The sequence below is a fragment of the Centruroides vittatus genome, unplaced genomic scaffold, assembly GCF_030686945.1.
Source record: "Centruroides vittatus isolate TY-2023 unplaced genomic scaffold, ASM3068694v2 contig_460, whole genome shotgun sequence".
Classification (NCBI taxonomy): Eukaryota; Metazoa; Arthropoda; class Arachnida; order Scorpiones; family Buthidae; genus Centruroides; species Centruroides vittatus.
Genome location: NW_027122256.1, coordinates 1,882,914 through 1,897,753, shown reverse-complemented (window position 1 = coordinate 1,897,753; position 14,840 = coordinate 1,882,914). Strand labels below are relative to the sequence as shown.

The following is a 14,840-nucleotide window of genomic DNA, read 5'->3' as shown; positions in this document are numbered from 1 at the left end:
CCTTTACTTCAAATAAACTTGTAATTAAACACGTTTATATATACAATTACTAGAATATACGCTAAATAGGTTTTGCTTATTTTTAAAAGATTCTTTCAAAATAATAATATAAATATAGGAATCGATCTGCTAGATTATTATAAATTATACATTGATAAATTTAAAACTATTACTTGCCTATAAAACTTTAATATAATTCTCAAGTGTTGAAAATTAAGTAAAATGTTTTAATTAAAAAATATATCGCCAGGACCTTTCTTCTCCGGATCGTTGTGCGAGACCGGATTTGAGGGACGGAACCCAATGTTTTAACTGCTTCGGTCATCCGACCAACATATTACGAGTTTACAATATAAATTTACATTTTATCCGTAGAAAATAATATATATTTTTTTTATTTAAAACTTTGTTTGAGATTATTGTAATTTTGAATTTTCTAACTTGGGCTAAGATTTGGCTATTTTCAAACCACATTTGGTAAATTTGTGTTCGTATGTTTTGATGCGCACAAAACCACGTGCTTTTCAAAAAAAGCGTGGTTTTGGGATTTGATGTTCATTTTTAAAAGCTTAAACTATAATAATGGAGTTTTTGGAAGAAGCTAGTCCGTATAAAGACAAAGAATTTTGTTATTTAGATGTGTTTTTGTATGCATCTTTTCTGTAATAGATTTTAGTTTAATAATTCGTATTTCATATTGTACTGTATATAATAAGTTTTATGACATAATGATTTGATTTAGTTATAATAAGCCCATCTATGTGAATGGCCAACTTTATTCATATTCAGAGCTGCATTAAGCTTTTTTTAGGTCCTAGGCACTTTTTAACTTTTTAAATATAATTTTTTTATTTTTTTATAAATATTAAAATTATTCCTGCTGCAAAAGGAGCAGAATTTATTATTCTGCCTTCCTAATATGAATATTGCTGTTAAAATGTACTGTATATGTCAGTGTAAGGATTAAACTTTGAAGGAGGATGATCTTTTTCAACATTAAAAATCATTTAAGATCTAATTTGTCTCAAATAAAATTATCATATTTAACAGTACTTTCTGTAGAAAGTGAAATATTGAACAGTTGCCAGTTGAAGAAATTATTAAAGATCTTGCATGCAGAAAATGTAGAAAACTCTACCTAAATAAATAGATTTGAGCAAATTTAATGTTTTATTTTAATTCTCATAACTTATATTTTCTCAATTTTTAATTTCATAGGCTGTAGACACTGTGGCTAAAGTGCCTAATGGATAAGAAACACTGCTCATATTGCATAGTTGCTTTGATTTGTTTTTCTATTTTTGGAGTTTAAATGTTTGAACTCTTAATTATTAATTAAATGATATTCTCATTTGTTAAAATTTTATAATCATATTTTCTCTCAAAAAGGGAATAAATTTTCCATTCATTATCACTTTTATGTAATTCTGAATAGTAAATTAGTAATTCCGATTTAGACTTCTGACATAATTCTTTCAATGTTGATGTTGTTCAAATACATGTAATCTTATTTTAAATCATCAAAAATATTTTTAATACAATCTTCATGTATATTTCAATATCTTTTCAATAATATATTAGTTAAACCAAACTATTGCCATAATTAATCGAGCTATTATTTTGCTATTATGTATTAGTTGTGCAGTATATAAATATAAGTATAATAAATATAAACATCTGGCCACATTTAACGGTAACACTTTTTGTCTGGCCACATTTAACGGTAACACTTTTGTCTCGTTGCCATACTGTGACAAAAAGTGTTACCGTTAAATGTGGCCAGATGCCTTCATAAAGATGGCCTATTCACCTGCCATCCTGAATGCTGCATCCCATTGACAGCTGTGCGTCGGCAGCATCTTTAGACTGGTGTAAGGAACACAAAGACTGAGCATCTCATCAATGAAGTCACAGATGAGAGTCATTTCAGTATCACAAGTGATTCTCAATGCCAGTTGATATGGTGAGAGGTAGGGACATGGTTTTATTCCACTAACATCGTGGAAAGAGACCGTTATGGTGGTCCTGGTGTGCTCATTTGGGGAGGTATTATGAAGAATGGGCGAACTGAGTTCCAAATTTTCAATGGAAGTACTGTTACTGGAGATCGCTATTGTCAGCAAATGATCCTTCTTCACATTGATGAGATGTTCAGGCGCCATTGTTGTAGACTTTGTTTTTATGGATGATAAATAAGGACACATTAGACTCGTGCTGTTGAGAAGCTTCTAGAAAGTGAAGATATCACTAGAATGGATTGGCCAGCATACTCCCCTGATTTAAATCCCATAGAACATATGGGATGCTTTGGGGAGACACCTTTCGGCATGATTATATCTGCTAGAGAACACCCAACAACTGAAACAGATGCTCATTGAGCAATAGGCACTCTTACCTCAACAACTGTTTGATAATCTGATTTTGAGTATGGAGAGATTGTGCCAAGCAACCATTGCAGTTAAGAGAGATCATATCCCTCACTAATGAACATCTATTTGTTGTTCTCCCTCTTGGTCAGACAATCATTTGAACCAATGCCACTCTTTCAATTAAGCCTTTTTTGTTTGATTCCATACTATATGCATTTTATTCATTTTTGTGCTACTATGCTTTCTTCATTTTTAAGTACAAAATACTGTCTCTGTATTCTGAATGTCATGTCCCCCATGTGATTTCTTACATAGTTATGGCAAAAATAAAAAACAATTGTTGTTTAAGTTTTGCACACCAGTGTAAATAAGATAACTGATTTTTGTAATAAAAATTTACATGTAGAACATAAGAAAAAATTATATTCATAAATTCAACTAAAATTTATTTATATAGCAAGGCAATAAAAAAATACAGGTAACTTCAACATCATTTAATTCATTTTAGTCTTTTGATTTCTTGAGTTAAAAAGACATTTATAAAATTGATTGCTATTTGTGTGAACAGTGTGTTGTTTGTTTACTGCATGCAATTTAATTTATACTTTAATGGAATATAATTTCAAAACATGCAAAATAAGACCAAACAAATTACAACTATATTATATGTAGTCATTGTAAAATGTTTCTTTTTTAAAAAGATTCAAATAAATAAATCTTTTATGTTTCTAAATATATATTAGTAATGTCTGAAAATCTTAATAATTTGTAATTTTTTTTTCCTGAAATGATTGAAAACCTTCATTAATTTGTTAATTGTTCAGTAGCTAGTGTAAAGGATTTTTGTCTAATGAAGCCCCATTTTTTAATGAATACACTTAGTTTGAAACAAAATCTATTTTAATTTTTAGTTTTGCCAATAATAATAAATTTTTAATTTATGAAATATATTTTATTTCAGAGAATTTGATAGAAATTATGAAAATGAAATAGATGAAAATCATTTCAAATGTATTGTGGTTCAGGCTTTGCAACAGATGTTTGGCATAGTAAGAACAGTCTATTAAATATAAACATTAATCATATATTATGATAATTATAATTACAATTTTTAGAATGCAATATCAATTAACACTTTATAAAATTAACATACTGTGAAAATCTGTTAACCCAGCATTGTTGGGTCTGACTTGGTGCTGGTTTATTGAATAGATGATGAAAATTTTTCAGTTTTTTTGATTCCCCAGACACAATTTTACATATCTTCACATGTAAAACTGTACAACTATATCATATCTTCTATGATTATTTAACATGCAATTTCAGTTTGTTCAGGCTATTCCTACCCTTGGTTGGCTTGAAACAAGAACATTATTTTTATTTTGTGCATTGTGCATTGTGTATAAATGCAAATGAACTCTAAATTAAAAATACATTAACAATATTGTACTATAGCTGTTTCTGTGATAACTATTGATTCCAAACATCCTAAATATTTCTCTTCTCATATCACTAATGTCTTTGGAAAAGCCTTTAGAAAAATCATGCATGAGCTAACTACTTTTACCTAGCATCATCATGTCGACTTAATCTTCCTCTGTTTACACGATGCTTATATTGGAAGTTGTTGAATGTAATGGTAAAGACCAATGTGCCGATAATGCCCAACAATATGCTGGATGTGCCAGGTTAATGGAATTTCACTGTATAATAAAAATTTAATAGTACTATATTATGTGTTTTATAATTGCACTATATTTAGATTATTGAGTGTATTTTGTATTCATAACATTATTTCTTTATTTTTATATAAAACAAGTTTATAAAAAAGAAATTATATTTGCATGAAATGTAATTTTTTAAGACAAGAACTTACTCCATCTACTTTAAATTTAAAATAGATGAAGTAAGTTAAACTTTCATAAAATAGTATTTTAATTTATATTTATAATTAATTTTTAGGATAAAGTTAGAATATTAAAAAAAATGTTTTTTAATTCCATTTAATAGGTAGGATCAGCTATAGACATTGATGTCTTAAAATATAGAGAAAAGGATAAAAGAGCTTTTCTTCGATGTCCTGGAAAGTAAGTAAATATATATTTTTTTTCATTAAAAACCATTTTTAATTATAAGTTATTTTTGATAAAAAAAATTATTGTTATAATTTCTTGGAGTTTTATTTATTATTTGTAAATAAGTTTGAATTTTATATATAACAAATCCTCATTTAATGTCATCAGTGGGTCCTTGGAAACTGGGATGTTAAGCAAAAAGACATATAACTAAAAAACCAATTTTACCACTGGCTAAATGATGTAAACAAGATATAATTTGGTTAATATTCTAATTGGATCATGTTTGCAACCTTCAGCATTTATTTTCCATCTCAAAGAATCAAATTTACTGTTTATAAAGAAAATTCAGCAGCAATAATTGTAAATTACAAATATACTTCAACAAAATTAAGTTAGGACTTGCTATTTTACTTTCAATAATTTTGTACAAAATTCATATAATGTCTTTTCAAAATTAGGTCAATAAAATAATTTTAAAGTAATAATTCAAATTAATTTTAATTATTTTAATTAAATCATGAAATTATTAACTGAATTATTAACTTTATTTCATTGATATTTTAAAAATATTTAATTCAGTTTGTTTCAAAATTACAATTCTAACTTGTACTCAATATTTTCAAGTTCTGTTAAGAAAGAATATCATTAACATAATTATACAGCATAAATAAGTTATATTACAGGTCTGTAGTGGCCAAACTACAGCTCTTCTAGTTCTCTATTGCAATTCCCATGTATTTATACAGTTTATTTTTATAAACCTGGTGCATACTATGTACATACATATATGTAATATTTTTGTAAAAGAGTTAAACAAGGTAAAATACAAGTGTGTTATGTATGGAAACTCCAATCTATAAAAGAGTTTATGGTATTTGTACATTGATGAAGAATTGGACAGAGTTTGATAACAGGATGGTGATTAAATGCTGTTGACTTTTTCTTTTTTGCAGATTTCATTTTTGTCTTAATTCTATTTCACTATTTCTAATCACATGTGCTGGTTAAAAAAAATCAAAGAAATGAAAACAAAATTCAATAAAATGTAATTTTTGCATTAAAAATCTACTACTAGAAATAAAGGAGTATCCTGGGGTAACATATCAATTTAAAGTTAACCTACTTTCTGGAAGAATTTAGACTAAATTTTAATTTAGAAAGTTTCTAGGGATGTTTAAATATATTACAAAATATAAATCAACAAAGTTTCAGATAATTTATCTATTATAAATTTAAAAAAAAGAAGGAAAACCTGCAAAATCAGTTTATTTCAATGTAATTAAAAAGATTGATTGAAGTTTAATGAGCACATGCTTTGGCACCAACTTTGCCCATAGACTTAAGATTGTGAATTTTGACTTTGTATATCTCCAGTCACAGGTCAAATTTTAAAATGCCTAGACTGAGATGGATTCTATTTGTATGCAAAAAATGATTTAAATAGGTTATGCAGTTTCGGAAGAGTTAACTGTTGCACAAACATCAAAGTCATCGCTAAGAGAATCCTGCTTAATAATCTGACCTATACGAAAAGTCAATCAGATTACAGTTAACAAATTCACAGTAAAGCACCTTTTCACTTCTTAGTAATATTTAGAATATGGTCTTTTGGTGTGAATTTAATTGATATCTTGTTCTAATTTTGTTTACAAGTTATAGATTATTGTTATAAACATACTGTAGTTTTAATAGATGTTAAGCTTGTATGCTATTACTTGTAAAAGTTTATTAAAATTTATATAGAGAAGTCAGCAGCATGGATTTGTAACTATAAGACCAAGTTTAATTTGATGGAGTACCTAACCTTAGCTAGCTAGGATTAGATTATTTTCTTTTTGGCTGGCCCTTGAAGCAGATGGGCACATTTGTATGTGGATGAGAATGTTGCTCTTCAAAATGTTTGATTGAACATATATTAGAATTGGGCCTTCCCATGAAATATCTTTATAGCTAATTCAGAATTGTCACAGATGGCAAAATTTAATTATTTAAAACAAAGCATAGTAATAGATGATATTGATAGAATATGACTTCTCTGTACTATTTAATATTAAAATGAATGAAATTTTTAATTATTTTCTTTAATTTTAGTTGAAAAATTTTCAGATTTTTTTATGACTGCAGTATGTATAGTGTAAATAGTCTGTTAATTCTTAAAGTTGGTTAACATATTTCACAATCTTATTACAATGTTTTTAAAAAAGTTTAATTATTAAATATTAATTTTGTTTTATTATATTTATTCATATAATTTATTTTAAAGGAAAGTTGAAAAAGTCCGTATTGCATTAACTATATTTTCGTCATATGAAAATGTCAATTGTTGCTTCAGGATAAATAAGGTAATAAATAGTTATATATTTTTCAATTTTTAAATGTAATGCTTGAAATTTAAAAACTTACAATGATATCCTTATTTACTGTATTTTATGGACTATAAGACGCACTTTTTTCTTCGAAAAATTGCCTCCAAAATTCAGGTGCATCTTATAGTCCGTAGCGTCTTATAGGTATTTTTTTTTTTTAAATTGCTTAAAAATTAAAATGCGTCTTATAGTCTGTAGCGTCTTATAGTCCATAAAATACGGTATTTATGTTTAGTTTATTAGCATGTGCAAACTATATACTCCTCAAAAAATTATAAGATGTTTTTTCTATAAAACTAGTTTTAAAAAGCTTTGTTTCATATTGTTACATTATTTTTACACTAGTATCATTTCAATGCTTATTTACTTCTAAGTTGACTCATATTCTACAAACTTATTAACTCAAATCCTTCAATTTATGTTGTTTCAGAAAAATATTGGAAGAGTTTCTAGGGGTCAGGAATAATTTATTCCTTGATCATATGCTTGGGAAAGTTGTTTTGGGAAGAATAAAGTGATTTGAAGATGATAAGAATGATTGCAACCTGAAAATGTTAATCATATAAACAACTTCTGGCTCCTAAAAAAAATCTTTCAGCATTTTTCTGTTTAAATATAAATAATTTATTGTTAAAACAAAAACAAATACCAAAAATTAATATTGTGAAAAAAAGTTATATATATATATATATATATATATAAACGGCCTACAGAATAAATAATAAAATGCATTTATTATGAAAAGTTAGGTACAAATATGGTTACTTTTCGACATAATTACCATGAAGATTGAGGCATTTGTCATATCTGTGGACGAGCTTTTCCATCCCCTCTTCATAGAATGTTGCTGCCAATCACTTGAGATGAGTCCTAACATTGTTTTAAAGACCATCATTAGTCTCAAACCTCTGCCCTCCTAGCCACTTCACTTTTTCTGTTAAGAGGTGGAAGTTGCTCGGTGCCAAATCAGGACTATATGCAGGGATTTTTAATGTGTGAAGACTTCCATCTCTTTCCTGAACTGAAAACATGGCTAGGAGGGCAGAGGTTTGAGACTAATGACGATCTTCAAAACGTTAAAACCATCTCAATTGACTGGCAGCAACATTCTATGAAGAGGGGATGGAAAAGCTTGTCCACAGATATGACAAATGTCTCAATCTTTATGATGATTATGTCAAAAAGTAACCATGTTTGTACCTAACTTTTCATAATAAATTCATTTTATTATATATATATATATATATATATATTAGAGGCAGTTTTTTCCAAAATATATATATATATACATACATATATATACCTGTATATATATATATACAGGTATCCCTCTTACAACATGTCATTCCTACAAAATAGTTTCGCTCTAATACAGTTCAAAAGTTGGAGATATCCCTGTACAAAATGCACAGTTTTTATGTACAAACAGTCATTCAATAATTTTTTTTATTTAAGCAAGCATGCATGTTGTCTTGTATTTGTCCATGGATTTTAGATTATTGAGATATTCAATGTTGTTTTGTGCCTTTCACCTGGTTTTCTTTAATGAGAATTGATTATACAATTTTTCTTCTTCCTTGTCTTAGCATCTTATTTTAGCTTTCTTTCTTAGCTTCTAATTTAGCTAAACCAGATATTGCTGTTATTATTGATAGTGCTGTAAATGAACCTGAAAGACTGTCACTGTATTTTGATTTTATAGATTAATCTTTGTATTTAGTAAAGTTTGTTTAAACATTTATAGGTATGTGTTATTAACCATTTTTTAACTGTAGGTAAGTAATCATTCATAAAAATGACAAACAAAATACAGCAATATCTTGGCACTCAAACTGTACCCAACTCAAACAATTCAGTATTTGAACACAAATTCTGGAAAAATAATCACTTGGTCTTTGGTTGAACAAACACAACCTGCTAAAAGAAATTTTCAATTAATAACATATTTTTATTTTGTCATATGTAAAAAATTTCTATGATAGAAATAAAAAGAAATGAAAACATTGCTGATATTTCTGATCAAGATCAAAAAAAGTTGAGATGATGATGATACTTTGTAAAAAGAAAACACCCTTGTTTAACTAAAATTAATACTAATGCATAATACAGTACTTTTAATTGTGATTGTTAGTTAAGTATTGATTGCTTTAATAAACATATTTCTCTTAGTAATGAAAAAGAATAGTATACTTTTGTAAACTTTTGTAACCTAACCCCATGTTTTACATTAGTCCTTTGTTTCATATAGCATGGATTAACATAACACGGCACTTTTTTGGAGTGTACTTACTGTGTTATACGAGAGATATTTCTACTATTAATTAATAATAATAATTCTAATAAATAAATATTCATTGTATATGTTTTTAATTGTTTTAATAAGTCCTTTTAATGTCAGAGTCAGTAAAGCCAGAATTCCAGTAATTGTAGTCATGTTATATTTTGATTATTGTTATCAATACAGGCACGTCCCAAAATGTTACAATAAATGAACTCTATTGTATATATTTTTTTAAGTGATGAATGAAACATTGGTATTCAACAAAGATCAAATGTTTAAAAATATTATATATATAATATTTTATATATTGTGTATATGTATGTATGTATGTATATACACATATAATATTTGTTGAATACCAATATTTCATTCATCGCTAAAAAAAAATATATACAGTAATACCTTGGTTTTCGTTGACTTCAGTTATCACCAGTTTCAGCTTTCATCGATTTTGTCTGCGAAAAATTTGTCTCGGATTTTGTTGGCGGGCCCACATGACTTTGCTGCTAATTTTGCGAAAACAAAGGGTGATCCATGCATTTTCCTATTCAGTGTGGCATTGTTTCTCATTGTGTGAGCATTATTACCCTGTGCCTCTAGCCAAACAATTCCATTGCTTTCCTTTCCTTTTTGCTCCATCATAGAACCAAAGAAAGTTTCCAGAGCCAGCAGCCCTTCGAAGAAGAAGGCCAGGAACACGATCAAAGTTGAAGGAAATCATTGAAACAAGGACATGATAACAAAGGAGCGACATTAGGATTGCTGAAATCGGCACTTTTATATTCATTTTATATTAATTTTGTATTGTTTTTAGTATAAGTACAGTGTTAATACTTTTAGTATTAAACACTGTATTTATTGACAAGACTATGTCTTGTTTGTAAAATCGTATGTCCTGCTGTCTTATCAGCTTAGAGGTATGAAGGAGAACATGTCAGGAGTTGAAATTTGGCACAGAGTACAAGGTGCCCAAATCATGCACACATAAAAAAACCAGACTTGTCAGGGTAGTCAGGGGACTGAGAACTGAAATACAATAAAATACAAAATGGTGACATTCTCTACAAACAGATAGTAGTGCGAGATTTGCACATGTGTTGCTCATTGGTAAGTTGGAAATACAAATATTGCAAAATTGAATTTTGACAAACTCGTGCGTTGGGAAGTTCGAAAAGCGAATGTTGCTAAATCAAATTTTGACAAACGAATCTTTGAAAAAAACCCATTTACCTGTTCGTGTTATTCCCCACATATTTCTGGTCACCACGTGATAACCTTGACCGATTGACCAGGAGATATCTCGTTTCATCATCGGAACTTTTTGAAACTAGATGGTGTGTCATTATAATTTTATATTAAAACAAACTTCCGAAATATAATTAGTTTTTCTTTTTACATTTATTAATATATATATATTTCGTTTGTGCAAAATAAAAAAATAATTGCGAACGATACAATAGCCACCATTATTTTTTTCAAAAACTGGGAAATTTTTGCATTGACAAAAATTCAACTTGGGGCGTCACATAACGGAGAGAAATTTCAACATTCGATAGGTTAATTTCAATGAAAATGCATCATGGAAGACCTCGTGGTCGTGGCTATGGCAGGTGAAGTTTGAATGATTGCGCTCAAAACCAGCAATACCAAAGATGATTGGAGAATGAGAACGAAACCCGCCGTGAGCATCAAAGTGATCTCAGTTAGTAGTGAGTCTCCGTGACATAGTCTTGTCCCAAATACGGCCTTGTCGTTTTACTTGTTCTCTATAAAATGTATTTTTGGTATGTATTTTGGAGTGTCTAGAACAAATTAATTGGATTTACATTGAATCATATGGAAATAATTGCCTCAGATTTCATCAATTGTTTTCGGACGGATTACCAACAAAAACCAAGGTATCACTGTATACAATAGAGTTCATTTATTGTAACATTTTGGGACTTGCCTGTATTGATAACAATAATCAAAATATAACATGACTACAATTACTGGAATTCTGGCTTTACTGACTCTGACATTAAAAGGACATATTAAAAATAATTAAAATATTTTAAAAGTATTTATTTAAAAGTAAATATCTAATATACACAGTTATTACTGTATTTGAATCTAATACAATCCTGAAAATGATTTAAATATCAGAAAATGTTATTTGTTCCATTATTTGTTATGTATAAAATTCTAACTAACTTCCTCAGATCACATTAAAAATTCTGCTAAAACACCTATTTATCAATAAACCATAATTTTGACAAGCTCCTTACTAACAAATATTTAATAAAGTTTGTAAAGGGTATAATTGTAAATCACTCTAAGTTTGTTTAGTATTTTCTATTAAGAATTGTTATTAACTGAATTTTCTTGAATATGCAATAGACAACAATGAAAATGTTAGAATGATATCACACATCTTATGTTAAAATATTACTATATAAGAACAACAATGCAAATAGACAAAGTAGCAAATTTGCTATAATGAACTGTCAAGAATAACTTTTTCATAAGATTGCACTAAAATTTTATTATGATAATCATTAACTTCACAACTGTGATAAAACAGACAAAACATCACTGAAACAAAGAACTTGCTGAGAACAGAGTGCCAATTTCACTTTCTACTTCCCATTATATATATTTTATTTCTAAATTTGAAAGTAAAAATGTTTATATTAATTTTAATAACAATGATTTGCATCTTTTGCATTTATATCATTCAACTAGAGCAAAACTCTAATTTATAAAATAGTCAATTAAGAGTATAAGAACCTTTGCTAATTAAACTAAATTTTAATAATTTATATTGTTGCAGGTGACTCCAGATTTAACATCTTTAAGTAAAAATACTTAAATTTAACTTTTTTGCATCATCACCATTTAAAATGAATACTATATTTTAATTGTACAAATGTTATTAAATAAAATATACATATTAAGAATAAGTGTGTTCATTTGGTAGGATTGGATGTGTCCCCATTTGAAGGCAGGTTGGGGTTCATGGCATCCAACTAATGATGAATAGCATGTTATTGATTACCTATATTTCAGTGCAGTTGGATTTAGTTATCTTAATGGCGTTACGAAATTTACAAAAAAAAAAAGAAGAAGAAGAAAATCTAACAACAAGTTGCTTTCTTTCCCGGATGTTATGAAATTTCATTTTAAAAATATTTATATTATTAATCATTCTAAATTCGTATATGGCGCCATCTGTTATGAGGTTATATTATAAAAAAACTTTTTATATTATTATAAATTGGCAAAAAGCTTAATTTTGAAGACAGTGATGAGTTTTATAAAGAAAAAAAAAATTGTAAATGCTAATATCGAGTAAAATCATTAAGTTCGACCTCTCTCGGGATTTGACACATGATATCCCTCTATCTCACCAACCCCTCTACCTTTAACCACCAAAATTTATTAGCATCGAGGTCCCTTCTACACAAGCTACCATGCCAAATTTCGTTTCTTCATTGTTACCCCATCTTGTGATATTAAGCAAAATAGACGCTAACGTATACACACAGTAGTGTTACCACCCGTCCGGTTTTCACCAGGACAGTCCGGGAATTTCGTAGAAATTGTGAAATTACGATGAAACAAAGTTCTTGCAAATATTGTTATAAATTTACACCATTTGAATAACGAAAGACCTCACACTCACTGAAACTCATCTGCCATTCCGCCATGTTACTCTGTTTATGCTGACGTGTGACGCACAACCTGCCTCTCGCCTTTTGACCTTTTTTTTTTTCTTTTTCTTGTATGTTACTCCTACGCAAGTCCCTAACTGTAACTGATTTAGAACCAGCATGCACGTTATTTTTCGCATTGTAAAATGACATTGTGCATGCGTCAGGAACTTCTGTTCGAACAAACCTGACCAGCCGTCCGGGTCAGCGATTTGTAAAGGTGGAAACACTAACACACAGACAGAATTTCCCCTCCCCATTTTTTTACTTTTTTGGGTTCAGGGGATCTCAAAACGTGGAGATTTGCAAAAACCTCCGCTGGTCAAATATGACACGATTCCACTACTTTCCTTGTCATGCACTCAACAGCCGGGCAAATTAAACTAGAATCGTCGGATTATTACCCAATATAAATTAAATTCACATCGAATATTCTCGTTTTATTAAATTTTTATTATCAAAAAGACTTCGCTTATTTATAATAAACTGGGGAAATGAAAATAAATAAATTTCGAAAATATTTTAATAATAATCTTGATTCGTTTTTCAAACATTTTAAACCAGTTTTATCCTATACATGAAGTAACTATTGTAATTACAAATTTTATAGGTTAATCAGTATTTTTAAATTGTCTATTCGCATCGTAAAGCCAGTTCGTTGTCCTTGTTTATGACGAATCTGATTTCACATTTATAATTTCTTTTTCGTTAATGATTTTATAGACCTTTGTAATATGTAATAAAATAATAATGGTATTTTTAACTTATTACTCATCTGTTTCCGTTCAAGGAACTCCCGATGTTTTATGGAATACTATTATTACACAATGTGGACACAATTCACACTAAGATATTTAAATATTTGGTTTTGTGATAATTTCAATTACATTGATTAGAAAAGAATATTTGTGTTTCATTTAAATAAATAAGTTTACTCGATAAATATAGGTATTCGCATTTTTCACCTGATGGTGTTTAAAAACAGAACTATTTTATCTGGGTCGTTTGAATCATTCTTGTGTATCGTCAACAGTAAAGAAGAATAGCAATAGAAAAAGAAAGCTTTCTGTTGCGTTCCAAATTGCAATTTCAAAGCCATACGGGAGTCCGATAAAAGTTTTCGTCTATTCCCATATGAAAAACAGATGATTATTCGGAAATCAGAATGCGGAGCTCATAAATATAAGCGAAGGAAAGACTATTAGGAATTGGCAAAAAGTTTCCCGATTGTTCAGCTTTATATGAACGAGTTATGCTGTCAATATTAAAAAATTTTTCTTTATTAATGTTTAAAATGCCAATAATTTTGTGTGGGACACAGGGTCGGATTTAAGCATTTCGAGGCCCTAAGCCAGTGGTTCCCAACCGGTGTTCCGTAAGCATCTCCCAAGTGTTCCGCAGATTTAGTCGCAAATCGGAAAGTGTACAATCGTATTCGAACCGCCGAATATCAAAAAATTAAAATCATAAAATTTTCATAAACTTAAATATATATTTAAGTTTATGAAGTAGTAGTACACTCCATAAGTACGACTCGTACTTATGGAGTGTACTACTGTTTCGAATAAGATAAAGGCAATGATAAAAACTGAATGAAATATGTAAAAAACATCAGGCACAAGTTTCCCATTAAAGTTATTTAGGTATATTTTTTCCTGTCTTAGAATTGGCGTTAATAATATGAGTAGAGATTTTGAATTATAACTGCTCAATTCTAATAAAATAACTGATGACAAGCTTATGTATTTCATATTCGCATTTTTCACCGGATGCTCGCCCTCTGGTGTTTAAATACAAAACTATTCTATCTGGGTCGTTTGCTTAATTCTTGTGTATTATCAGCAGTAAAGATGAATAGAAAAAGCAAAGCTTTCTGTTGCGTTCCAAATTACAATTTCAAAGACTTACGGGAGCCTAATATAAGTTTTCGTCTATTCCCACACGAAAAACAGATGATTATTCGGAAATCGGTCGGTTATATTTATGAGCTTCTCCGAATTCTGAAAGAGAGTATTACTGTTAAGAATTGGCGGTTTCCCGATTGTCCAATTTTA

General features: G+C 28.8%; 1 protein-coding gene across 1 annotated transcript; it reads left to right on the top strand.

Annotated features, from left to right (window-relative positions):
* The first annotated feature begins 499 nt into the window (after positions 1-499).
* Positions 500-12,026, top strand: Rpp14a (Ribonuclease P/MRP subunit p14 a). Its single transcript, XM_067273051.1, has 5 exons — positions 500-647; positions 3,331-3,418; positions 4,380-4,456; positions 6,711-6,789; positions 11,907-12,026. The coding sequence occupies exons 1-5, from the start codon at positions 583-585 to the stop codon at positions 11,943-11,945; spliced, it is 348 nt and encodes a 115-aa protein (XP_067129152.1). The 5' UTR covers positions 500-582; the 3' UTR covers positions 11,946-12,026.
* The last annotated feature ends 2,814 nt before the right edge of the window (positions 12,027-14,840 follow it).